Raw genomic sequence first — 13,071 nt, 5'->3', positions numbered from 1 at the left:
GTTGTTTAGGCAACATGACAATATAGGGTCAAGCAGCCCCGCCCCGTCATTATATATTGCGTCACATCATAGCGACACACTCCGATGCCAGAGACACAGTCGATTTAAACAGTAAAAACATACAGGTACAGTGTGGTACTTTTACGCCCTTTTCTGTGTTTCACTGACCCTACACAAACGATGTCTGTATTTCTAAATGATTGTAACATGTTACAGTCAAACAAAAGAGAACGCGAAGTGTGAAAACATGTTTTATTTACTAAGGAAGTCCATAGCATAGTTTGCCAGTGACAGGTTGTTAGCTTAGCATAAGTTGGCACAGTGTGGACTCACGCACCTGCCAAACCCAAACAGTTTGCGAATTATTGCTTGGTGGTATTTTCTTTCTATACTTACGTTCAATAATCCATACATCAATCAATACTTGATAGAAACACTTTAGTCCACAATTTTTGTTGAGTTGAATGTCAACGTTGGATTTGTTACTCAGCTAACAAGCTAACCTACAGCTAGCTCGTGTCAAAGCTAGCTAGCCTAGCATACCAAAGGTTACTGTGACTGACGTTATCGCTATGCTAACTAGATTATTTAGATCTGTGGCTCGCTAGCTACATCCATTAGCTTTAGCGTAGCCGATACATGGCGCAATGTTTTCCTATCAGTATAGCTATTAGCTGGGTAGGTAAAGTCACTTGAAATTGTTTGGAGGTTATTAGCTAACACGAATTGGTTAGCTAGTGCCTGCTAATAATATATCAAAACTAGCCAACGTTAGGTAGCTCGTTTTATTGCCACTACTGTGTGGCAAGTTTACTTGTTTGGGTGTTTACTTGTTTGGGTGTCTAAATTGTCACTGCAACAGCGGTGTTTAGGCTACATCCTTCACTTGTGTTCAGTCGGATAATGATTTTATCTTCGGTGTCCGGGTTATCTAGGCAGTTAACTAAATCAAGGGAATTGAGGGGTTCTTGTGCTGATTTATATGGCGAGTCCTTCTGTTGGTGCTGTTAGGTCTAGCACGTGGTAATCCTCAACTATCTTCTTAAAGGATTCTATCCCTTCTTGATTGTTGAGGGAACTGTGGTCCAGTGTTTCATTAATATATGAATAACTATAGTTACCACTACTGCCAATGCTGCCCTAGTTATTAGAATGATCTGAACTTGGTGACCCTTGGTCAGATCAGAGTTAAAGGTGGGGACCTGTCTTGCCCTGCGAGAGTTGGTGCCTTGCTAGAGTCCGGACCAGAGACGTAAAACGGAGGACAGCATGTGGTTGCTAACTTGCTGTCTCATTACTATCAATGTTTACACGTGTTGTTGAGGCTATTGAAATATGTTACACACCACTGACAAGATCAGGGAATGATCAAGTATGAACTGGTTCTGTTAACGATTTGAATCAATGCTTACTCACATGGTCAGGTGTACTCACATGGTCAGGTGTACTCACATGGTCAGGTGTACTCACATGGTCAGGTGTACTCACATGGTCAGGTGTACTCACATGGTCAGGTGTACTCACATGGTCAGGTGTACTCACATGGTCAGGTGTATTCACATGGTCAGGGTACTCACATGGTCAGGGTACTCACATGGTCAGGTGTACTCACATGGTCAGGTGTACTCACATGGTCAGGTGTACTCACATGGTCAGGGGTACTCACATGGTCAGGTGTACTCAAATAGTCATGGTCAGGTGTACTCACATGGTCAGGTGTACTCACATGGTCAGGTGGATACGACCACCTATATTTCACTGAGTTAACTTTTCCTCTTTGCCAGTTTGGGACCAATATCATGGAGGCCGCAGGGTTCTGTGGAATGGAGGTGGCGACTCGGGGGCTAGTGGGGGGATCTGGCAGCAGCTCCCCTCCAGAGCTGGACAGCCCTGGAAGCCAGGAGCACCTGGGGATGTTTGAGCTGGTCAGTAGCTGCTGCAGTGAGGAGGTGAGAGGGGAGACTCCAGGGAGAGAGGACTGCCCCCTGGACCCCAACAATGCTGAGCTGGACCCAGGCGGTGGTGGTGGCAAGATCAAGGACCAAAAGGGATTGGGTAGGTTAACACGAGACTGTCGTTGCCTGTCTAACGCGTGTGAGGTAATATATGGAAACCACTGCATGCTGTCATGGTGATTTTAGCCAAGTTATTGAGAATGTCCTTTCCTCTTCAACCGTGACAAGTGGCTGATCTCTTCACTTGTTGTTTTGTAACAGGAAAAGAGGTTCTCTTACTGATGCAAGCCCTGACCACACTAGCCTCCCCAGAGGAGAAGTGGCTGATCTCTTCTCTTGTTGTTTTGTAACAGGAAAAGAGGTTCTCTTACTGATGCAAGCCCTGACCACACTAGCCTCCCCAGAGGAGAAGTGGCTGATCTCTTCTCTTGTTGTTTTGTAACAGGAAAAGAGGTTCTCTTACTGATGCAAGCCCTGACCACACTAGCCTCCCCAGAGGAGAAGTGGCTGATCTCTTCTCTTGTTGTTTTGTAACAGGAAAAGAGGTTCTCTTACTGATGCAAGCCCTGACCACACTAGCCTCCCCAGAGGAGAAGTGGCTGATCTCTTCTCTTTTTGTTTTGTAACAGGAAAAGAGGTTCTCTTACTGATGCAAGCCCTGACCACACTAGCCTCCCCAGAGGAGAAGCTGGCCGCTTTGTGCAAGAAGTATGCTGATTCGGTAAGAGCTGGAAGCCTCCACATGTCTATGCTGCTTTAAGGGATTATTTTCATCTAATAAATTGCAGTGGGCCACTGCCAGTTGATCAGCTAACATGTTCATCCCCATTTGTGTCTTGAGTTTGTATACCCCAGGTTGTATTTATTAGTACACACCCTGGCAACACTATTTTGCAACCGAAAGCAAAACGAGAATTCGTAATTACACCAATTTGGTTAGTTTTCTTCCATTTCATGCCTAATGAACACTAACCAGGTCTCATTTGAATCTCTGTTCAAATGGTGTTTTGAGTATCACTACGCCTTTGTGTCCTGTGACAGCTTGATTGATTGATTGATTGATTGACAGCTGGAGGAGAGCCGCAGTATACAGAAGCAGGTGAAGGTGCTCCAGAAGAAGCAGTCCCAGATGGTCAAAGAGAAGATCCACCTGCAGAGTGAACACAGCAAGGCCATCCTGTCACGCAGCAAGCTGGAGAGCCTCTGTAGGGAACTGCAGAGACACAATAAGACCCTGAAGGTAGGTAGTGAGGAGAGTCTGTCACACAGTAAGTCATTTAGTGGCTACTGTAAGCCTCTGTAGGGAACTGCAGAGACACAATAAGACCCTGAAGGTAGGTAGTGAGGAGAGTCTGTCACACAGTAAGTCAGTTAGTGGCTACTGTAAGCCTCTGTAGGGAACTGCAGAGACACAATAAGACCCTGAAGGTAGGTAGTGAGGAGAGTCTGTCACACAGGAAGCTGGAGAGTCTCTGTAGGGAACTGCAGAGACACAATAAGACCCTGAAGGTAGGTAGTGAGGAGAGTCTGTCACACAGTAAGTCAGTTAGTGGCTACTGTAAGCCTCTGTAGGGAACTGCAGAGACACAATAAGACCCTCAAGGTAGGTAGTGAGGAGAGTCTGTCACACAGTAAGTCAGTTAGTGGCTACTGTAAGCCTCTGTAGGGAACTGCAGAGACACAATAAGACCCTGAAGGTAGGTAGTGAGGAGAGTCTGTCACACAGGAAGTCAGTTAGTGGCTACTGTAAGCCTCTGTAGGGAACTGCAGAGACACAATAAGACCCTCAAGGTAGGTAGTGAGGAGAGTCTGTCACACAGGAAGTCAGTTAGTGGCTACTGTAAGCCTCTGTACTCATTGAACTACATATAGAATCATAGGATTTCTATGTTTGTATCAAATCACATTGTATTCATCACATGCTCTGAATACAACTGGACTTCACAGTGAAATGCTTGCTTACGGACCTTTCCCAACGATGCAGAGTAGCAAAAATAAAATGGTAACTAACACGAGGAATGAAATAGAGTCCACAAGAATGGAGCTACATACAGGGAGTATTCAGGGTTGGGTTCGATTTAGGTTTAAATTCAGTCAATTCCGGAAGTGAAAACTCTTCATAGAAAATATTTTTTATGAATCAATTAAATTTCAATAGAATTCATGAATCGAAAACAGAATTGACCCCCATCCCTGTTACCATTGTTTTTTTGCAAATTGAACGTTTTGCCATATCCCATGTCAGGATGACAACACGCAACGGTCCAGAGAGTATGAGGAGCGTCGGAAGGAGGCCACCCTTCACTTCCAGGTGACGCTGAACCAGATCGAGGTACAGATGGAACAGCACAACTCTCACAACTCCAAGCTGCGCCAGGAGAACATGGAGCTGGCCCAGAAACTCAACAGGCTCATCAAACAGTACGAGCTCAGGGAGGAGGTAGGAGGACGAGACGCGTACCTCTTTCTACTCTGTCTTTTCACATGCACACATTCTCTCTGTTCCTCCCATTCTGTCTCTCTCCCCCCCTCGTTCTCTCTCTCTACCCCTTCTGTCTCTTTAGTCAGGTGCCTATGGCCGACCTACAACATGTAGGAGCAGTCTGATTGGTGCTTTGATGAGACGATTACTGCGTGTTTCAACACGTTTACTGGGATTTAGTTTGGAATTGCCCCGATGGGTCTTTTTTACTAGGTGTATTTTTCAACATGTTAAATGCATTTAAGAGCCTCTGGAAATCTGACACATGAAGTTCCATCTAGATTTATCTCTGTCCTGTCTGTCCTGTCTGTCCTGTCTGTCCTGTCTGTCCTGTCTGTCTGTCCTGTCTGTCCTGTCTGTCCTGTCCTGTCTGTCCTGTCTGTCCTGTCCTGTCTGTCCTGTCTGTCCTGTCTGTCTGTCCTGTCTGTCCTGTCTGCCCTGTCCTGTCTGTCCTGTCTGTCCTGTCTGTCCTGTCTGTCCTATCCTGTCTGTCCTGTCCTGTCTGTCCTGTCTGTCCTGTCCTGTCTGTCCCCAGCACATAGACAAGGTGTCCTGTCCTGTCTGTCCTGTCCTGTCTGTCCCAGCACATTGACAAGGTGTCCTGTCTGTCCTGTCCTGTCTGTCCCCAGCACATTGACACAGTGTTCTTTCTGTCTGTCCCAGCACATTGACACGGTGTTCTTTCTGTCTGTCCCAGCACATTGACACAGTGTTCTTTCTGTCTGTCCCAGCACATTGACACGGTGTTCTTTCTGTCTGTCCCAGCACATTGACACAGTGTTCTTTCTGTCTGTCCCAGCACATTGACACGGTGTTCTTTCTGTCTGTCCCAGCACATTGACACGGTGTTCTTTCTGTCTGTCCCAGCACATTGACAAGGTGTTCAAGCACAAGGAGAAGCAGCAGCAGTTGGTGGATGCCAAGCTCCAGAGGACAGCTGAGCTGATGAGAGAGTTGGAGGGGAAGCAGCAGAGAGAGAGAGACTTTGTGAGTCCCACTGGGTTGTTATGGTGATGACTTTGTGAGTCCCACTAGGTTGTTATGGTGATGACTTTGTGAGTCCCACTGGGTTGTTATGGTGATGACTTTGTGAGTCCCACTGGGTTGTTATGGTGATGACTTTGTGAGTCCCACTGGGTTGTTATGGTGATGACTTTGTGAGTCCCACTGGGTTGTTATGGTGATGACTTTGTGAGTCCCACTGGGTTGTTATGGTGATGACTTTGACACTGGAGTTATGGTGATGACTTTGTGAGTCCCACTGGGTTGTTATGGTGATGACTTTGTGAGTCCCACTGGGTTGTTATGGTGATGACTTTGTGAGTCCCACTGGGTTGTTATGGTGATGACTTTGTGAGTCCCACTGGGTTGTTATGGTGATGACTTTGTGAGTCCCACTGGGTTGTTATGGTGATGACTTTGTGAGTCCCACTGGGTTGTTATGGTGATGACTTTGTGAGTCCCACTGGGTTGTTATGGTGATGACTTTGTGAGTCCCACTGGGTTGTTATGGTGATGACTTTGTGAGTCCCACTGGGTTGTTATGGTGATGACTTTGACTCATTGATTGTAGGTCCCACTGGGTCATTGTTATGGTTGTCTGTTTGCATTGACTCATTGACTGGGTTGTCTGTTTGCATTGACTCATTGATTGACTTGTCTGTTTGCATTGACTCATTGATTGTATCGGTTGTCTGTTTGCATTGACTCATTGATTGTAGTCCCACTTGTCTGTTTGTTAATTGATGTCTGTTTGATGACTTCATTGATTGTATCGGTTGTCTGTTTGCATTGACTCATTGATTGTATCGGTTGTCTGTTGCATTGACTCATTGAATGAGGTCTGTTTGCATTGACTCATTGACTGGGTTGTCTGTTTGATTGACTCATTGATTGTAGTCCCACTGGTTGTCTGTTTGCATTGACTCATTGATTGTATCGGTTGTCTTTGCATTGACTCATTGACTGGGTTGTCTGTTTGCATTGACTCATTGATTGTATCGTTGTCTGTTTGCATTGACTCATTGATTGTATTGGTTGTCTGTTTGCATTGACTCATTGACTGTATCGGTTGTCTGTTTGCATTGACTCATTGACTGTATCGGTTGTCTGTTTGCATTGACTCATTGATTGTATCGGTTGTCTGTTTGCATTGACTCATTGACTGTATCGGTTGTCTGTTTGCATTGACTCATTGATTGTATCGGTTGTCTGTTTGCATTGACTCATTGATTGTCTGTTTGCATTGACTCATTGATTGTATCGGTTGTCTGTTTGCATTGACTCATTGATTGTATCGGTTGTCTGTTTGCATTGACTCATTGATTGTATCGGTTGTCTGTTTGCATTGACTCATTGATTGTATCGGTTGTCTGTTTGCATTGACTCATTGATTTGTCTGTTTGCATTGACTCATTGATTGTTGTCTGTTTGCATTGACTCATTGATTGTATCGGTTGTCTGTTTGCATTGACTCATTGATTGTATCGGTTGTCTGTTTGCATTGACTCATTGATTGACTCATTGACTTGATCGGTTGTCTGTTTGCATTGACTCATTGATTGTATCGGTTGTCTGTTTGCATTGACTCATTGATTGTATCGGTTGTCTGTTTGCATTGACTCATTGATTGTCTGTTTGCATTGACTCATTGATTGTATCGGTTGTCTGTTTGCATTGACTCATTGATTGTATCGGTTGTCTGTTTGCATTGACTCATTGATTGTATCGGTTGTCTGTTTGCATTGACTCATTGATTGTATCGGTTGTCTGTTTGCATTGACTCATTGATTGTATCGGTTGTCTGTTTGCATTGACTCATTGACTGTATCGGTTGTCTGTTTGCGTTGACTCATTGACTGTATCGGTTGTCTGTTTGCATTGACTCATTGATTGTATCGGTTGTCTGTTTGCATTGACTCATTGATTGTATCGGTTGTCTGTTTGCATTGACTCATTGATTGTATCGGTTGTCTGTTTGCATTGACTCATTGATTGTATCGGTTGTCTGTTTGCATTGACTCATTGATTGTATCTGTTGTCTGTTTGCATTGACTCATTGATTGTATCGGTTGTCTGTTTGCATTGACTCATTGATTGTATCGGTTGTCTGTTTGCATTGACTCATTGACTGTATCGGTTGTCTGTTTGCATTGACTCATTGATTGTATCGGTTGTCTGTTTGCGTTGACTCATTGATTGTATCGGTTGTCTGTCTGTCAGAAGTTGTGACCATTTCCCGTCTCCTGTTCAGCTCCTGAAAGACGCCACAGAGTGGAGACATGAGTGTGAGCTGTTGAAGGAACAGGAGACGCAGCTCAAACAGCAGGTAACTAGCTGCCTTTTCCTTCCCTGTTCTGGCAATCAGTTTATATGGAGGGGGACTGTATGTGAATGTGTGTTTATATGGAGGGTGACTGTATGTGAATGTGTGTTTATATGGAGGGTGACTGTATGTGAATGTGTTTATATGGAGGGGGACTGTATGTGAATATGTGGATGGTGACTGTTTGTGTATATACAGTTCAGTCAGAAGTTTACATACACCTTAGCCAAATACATTTAAACTCAGTTTTTCACAATTCCTGACATTTGATCCTAGTGAAAATTCCCTGTTTTAGGTCAGTTAGGATCACCAGTTTATTTTAAGAATGTGAAATGTCAGAATAATAGTAGAGAGAATGATTTATTTCAGTTTTTATTTCTTTCACATCCCCAGTAGGTCAGAAGTTTACATACACTCAATTAGTATTTGGTAGCATTGCCTTTAAATGGTTTAACTTGGGGAAAACGTTTCAGGTAGCCTTCCACAAGCTTCCCACAATAAGTTGGGTGAATATTGGCCCATTCCTCCTGACAGAGCTGATGTAACTGAGTCAGGTTTGTAGGCCTCCTTGCTCGCACACGCTTTTTCAGTTCTGCCCACAAATTGTCTATGGGATTGAGGTCAGGGCTTTGTGATGGCCACTCAGATACCTTGACTTTGTTGTCTTTAAGCCATTTTGCCACAACTTTGGAAGTACGCTTGGGGGTCATTGTCTATTTGTAAGACCCATTTGCGACCAAGCTTTGACTTCCTGACTGATGTCTTGAGATGTTGCTTCAATATATCCACATAATTTTCCAGCCTCATGCCATCCATGTTGTGAATCGAACCAGTCCCTCCTGCAGCAAAGCACCTCCACAACATGATGCTGCCATCCCCCTGCTTCACGGTTGGGATGGTCTTCTTCGGCTTGCAAGCCTCCCCCTTTTTTCCTCCAAACATAACGATGGTCATTATGGCCAAACAGTTCTATTTTTGTTTCATCAGACCAGGGGACATTTCTCCAAAAAGTATGATCTCTGTCCCTTTGTGCAGTTGCAAACTGTAGTCTGGCTTTTTATGGTGGTTTTGGAGCAGTGGCTTCTTCCTTGCTGAGCGGCCTTTCAGGTTGTCGGTATAGGACTCTTTCTACTGTGGATGTAGATACTTTTGTACCTGTTTCCTCCAGCATCTTCACAAGGTCCTTTGCTGTTGTTCTGGCATTGATTTGCACTTTTCGCACCAAAGTAAGTTCATCTCTAGGAGACAGAACACGTCTCCTTCCTGAGCGGTGTGACGGCTGCGTGGTCCCATGGTGTTTATACCTGCGTACTATTTTTTTGTACAGATGAACGTGGTACCTTCAGGCATTTGGAAATTGTTCCCAAGGATGAACCAGTCTTGCGGAGGTCTACGATTTCTTTTCTGAGGTCTTGGCTGATATCTTTTGATTTTCACATGATGTCAAGCAAAGAGGCACTGAGTTTGAAGGTAGGCCTTGAAATAGATCCACAGGTACTCCTCCAATTGACTCAAATGTTGTCAATTAGCCTATCAGAAGCTTCCAAAGCAATGGCATAATTTTCTGGAATTTTCCAAGGTGCTTAAAGGCACAGTCAACTTACTGTATGTAAACTTCTGACCCACTGGAATTGTGATACAGTGAAATAACCTGTCTGTAAACAATTGTTGGAAAAAATTACTTGTCATGCACAAAGTAGATGTCGTAACCGACTTGCCAAAACTACAGTTTGTTAACAAGGAATTTGGGGATTGGTTGAAAAACAAGTTTTAATGACTCCAACCTAAGTATGTAAACCTCCGCCTTCAACTGGAAGTGTGTGTGTGTGTGTGTGTGTGTACACCTTCACCCTCCATATATATTTATTCTTTATTTCACCAGGTAGGCTAGTTGAGAACACCTTTATTTCACCAGGTAGGCTAGTTGAGAACACCTTTATTTCACCAGGTAGGCTAGTTGAGAACACCTTTATTTCACCAGGTAGGCTAGTTGAGAACACCTTTATTTCACCAGGTAGGCTAGTTGAGAACACCTTTATTTCACCAGGTAGGCTAGTTGAGAACACCAGGTAGGCTTTATTTATTTCACCAGGTAGGCTAGTTGAGAACACCTTTATTTCACCAGGTAGGCTAGTTGAGAACACCTTTCACCAGGTTTCACCAGGTAGGCTAGTTGAGAACACCTTTATTTCACCAGGTAGGCTAGTTGAGAACACCTTTATTTCACCAGGTAGGCTCGTTGAGAACACCTTTATTTCACCAGGTAGGCTCGTTGAGAACACCTTTATTTCACCAGGTAGGCTCGTTGAGAACACCTTTATTTCACCAGGTAGGCTCGTTGAGAACACCTTTATTTCACCAGGTAGGCTAGTTGAGAACACCTTTATTTCACCAGGTAGGCTAGTTGAGAACACCTTTATTTCACCAGGTAGGCTAGTTGAGAACACCTTTATTTCACCAGGTAGGCTCGTTGAGAACACCTTTATTTCACCAGGTAGGCTCGTTGAGAACACCTTTATTTCACCAGGTAGGCTCGTTGAGAACACCTTTATTTCACCAGGTAGGCTCGTTGAGAACACCTTTATTTCACCAGGTAGGCTAGTTGAGAACACCTTTATTTCACCAGGTAGGCTAGTTGAGAACACCTTTATTTCACCAGGTAGGCTAGTTGAGAACAAGTTCTCATTTACAATTGCGACCTGGCCAAGATAAAGCAAAGCAGTTCGACACATACAACAACACAGAGTTAGTTACACATGGAGTAAAACAAACATACAGTATAAACAAGTCTATATACGATGTGAGCAAATGAGGTGAGATAAAGGAGGTAAAGGCAAAAAAAGGCCATGGTGGCGAAGTAAATACAATATAGCAAGTAAAACACTGGAATGGTAGATTTGCAGTGGAAGAATGTGAAAAGTAGAGAGAGAAATAATGGGGTGCAAAGGAGCTAAATCAATAAATACAGTAGGGGAAGAGGTAGTTGTTTGGGCTAAATTATAGATGGGCTATGTACAGGTGCAGTAATCTGTGAGCTGCTCTGACAGCTGGTGCTTAAAACTAGTGAGGGAGATACGTGTTTCCAGTTTAAGAGATTTTTGTAGTTCGCGCAGCCCTCCGTGCTCGCCAGAGGTAGCCTGACTGCCATTAGGTACCGAGATGAGATCCTCAGACCCCTTGTGAGACCATATGCTGGTGCAGTTGGCCCTGGGTTCCTCCTAATGCAAGACAATGGTAGACTTCATGTGGCTGGAGTGTGTCAGCAGTTCCTGCAAGAGGAAGGCATTGATGCTATGGACTGGCCCGCCCGTTCCCCAGACCTGAATCCAATTGAGCACATCTGGGACATCATGTCTCGCTCCATCCACCAACTGCCCAGGAGTTGGCGGATGCTTTTGTCCAGGTCTGGGAGGAGATCCCTCAGGAGACCATCCGCCACCTCATCAGGAGCATACCCAGTCGTTGTAGGGAGGTCATACAGGCACGTGGAGGCCACACGGACAACTGAGCCTCATGTGATTTTGTTGTCAGCACATTCAACTATGTAAAGAAAAAAGTATTTAATAAGAATATTTCATTCATTCAGATCTAGGATGTGTTATTTTAGTGTTCCCTTTATTTTTTTGAGCAATATATATATATGAGGTTGACTTTATGTTAATGTGTATATATATGGAGGGTGACAGTATTTTAATGTGGAGGGTGACTGTGTTCATGTGTATATATTTGCAGGGTGACTGTGTTAATGTGTATATATTTGCAGGGTGACTATGTTCATGTGTTTTGTGATTTGTAGCTCTCTTTGTACATGGACAAGTTTGAGGAGTTTCAGACCACTCTGGCGAAAAGCAACGAGGTGTTCACTACCTTCAGACAGGAGATGGAGAAGGTTTGGAACTGAACATTTAACATGAAACACTCTTGTGTTTCTTTGGTATATAGCTGGGAGGGTTGAGGTCTGTCGACAGACCTCTCTCTAGCTGGGAGGGTTGAGGTCTGTCGACAGACCTCTCTCTAGCTGGGAGGGTTGAGGTCTGTCGACAGACCTCTCTCTAGCTGGGAGGGTTGAGGTCTGTCGACAGACCTCTCTCTAGCTGGGAGGGTTGAGGTCTGTCGACAGACCTCTCTCTAGCTGGGAGGGTTTAGGTACCTCTCTGTAGCTCTGATCTTTTTTCTGTGCTCCAGATGACCAAGAAGATCAAGAAGCTGGAGAAGGAGACGACTCTGTGGAGAACGAAGTGGGAGACCAACAATCAGGCTCTGCTACAGATGGCTGAGGAGGTGAGATGAGAAACTCTCCCAAAGGGCCATCTTACTTTATCATTTACTAATAGCAGCAGACATTTAAGAATATTTTGTACTGTAAAATTTCACAAAGTATCTCAATGAATGATGTCACTTAATTGTAGAATATCTGATGTTGAATGTCATTGGCTGTTCGTCCTCTCCAGAAGACACTGCGGGACAAACATTACAAGGGTCTGCATGGGAAGCTGGAGTGCCTGGAGAAACTGTGCCAGGCTTTGCAGAAGGAGAGGGACGACCTCACCACCAAACTGGGAGACCTACAGTCAACAACCGAGGAGGAGGGGACGGGACCTCCAGACCCCCAGCCCAGCCAGGAGTCTACCCAGGATGAGATGTCTCCGCCTGGGAGGGGGGAAGAGACGCAGCCCCTTACTACCCCTGAACTGGAGCTGGAGTCCTCAACCACAGAGCAACTTGACAACTGAGCCACTAACCCCCTCTGCCTTTTGGGGGGTATATTTGAATACAGTATATCTTTTTTTGTGTGTTAAAGTTATAATTAAGATTAAAATGACTGCATTATTAACAATGAATATAATACTTTTTGCCCGGACTGTACATTGTAAAACTGGGCTTTGTGGTGAGCACGAGGCCCCCCCTTTTCTACCACATTTGTATTTTCTTAGATGATTGTCTTCATGCTGTTGGTCAGTCACAGGGCTGTTGTTCAGCAGCTTTCCTGTGGTCAGTCACAGGGCTGTTGTTCAGCAGCTTTCCTGTGGTCAGTCACAGGGCTGTTGTTCAGCAGCTTTCCTGTGGTCAGTCACAGGGCTGTTGTTCAGCAGCTTTCCTGTGGTCAGTCACAGGGCTGTTGTTCAGCAGCTTTCCTGTGGTCAGTCACAGGGCTGTTGTTCAGCAGCTTTCCTGTGGTCAGTCACAGGGCTGTTGTTCAGCAGCTTTCCTGTGGTCAGTCATAGGGCTGTTGTTCAGCAGCTTTCCTGTGGTCAGTCATAGGGCTGTTGTTCAGCAGCTTTCCTGTGGTCAGTCACAGGGCTGTTGTT

At 44.7% G+C, this 13,071-nt stretch overlaps 1 protein-coding gene across 1 annotated transcript; it reads left to right on the top strand.

Annotated features, from left to right (window-relative positions):
- The first annotated feature begins 70 nt into the window (after positions 1-70).
- Positions 71-12,608, top strand: txlng (taxilin gamma). Its single transcript, XM_052503169.1, has 10 exons — positions 71-125; positions 1,785-2,055; positions 2,585-2,676; positions 3,025-3,195; positions 4,201-4,395; positions 5,305-5,424; positions 7,691-7,765; positions 11,559-11,651; positions 11,948-12,043; positions 12,214-12,608. The coding sequence occupies exons 2-10, from the start codon at positions 1,800-1,802 to the stop codon at positions 12,493-12,495; spliced, it is 1,380 nt and encodes a 459-aa protein (XP_052359129.1). The 5' UTR covers positions 71-125; positions 1,785-1,799; the 3' UTR covers positions 12,496-12,608.
- The last annotated feature ends 463 nt before the right edge of the window (positions 12,609-13,071 follow it).

Source organism: Oncorhynchus keta, unplaced genomic scaffold (genome assembly GCF_023373465.1).
Source record: "Oncorhynchus keta strain PuntledgeMale-10-30-2019 unplaced genomic scaffold, Oket_V2 Un_contig_16903_pilon_pilon, whole genome shotgun sequence".
NCBI lineage: Eukaryota > Metazoa > Chordata > Actinopteri > Salmoniformes > Salmonidae > Oncorhynchus > Oncorhynchus keta.
The sequence above is the reverse complement of the archived record's forward strand: the minus strand, read 5'-3'. Positions and strand labels throughout refer to the sequence as shown.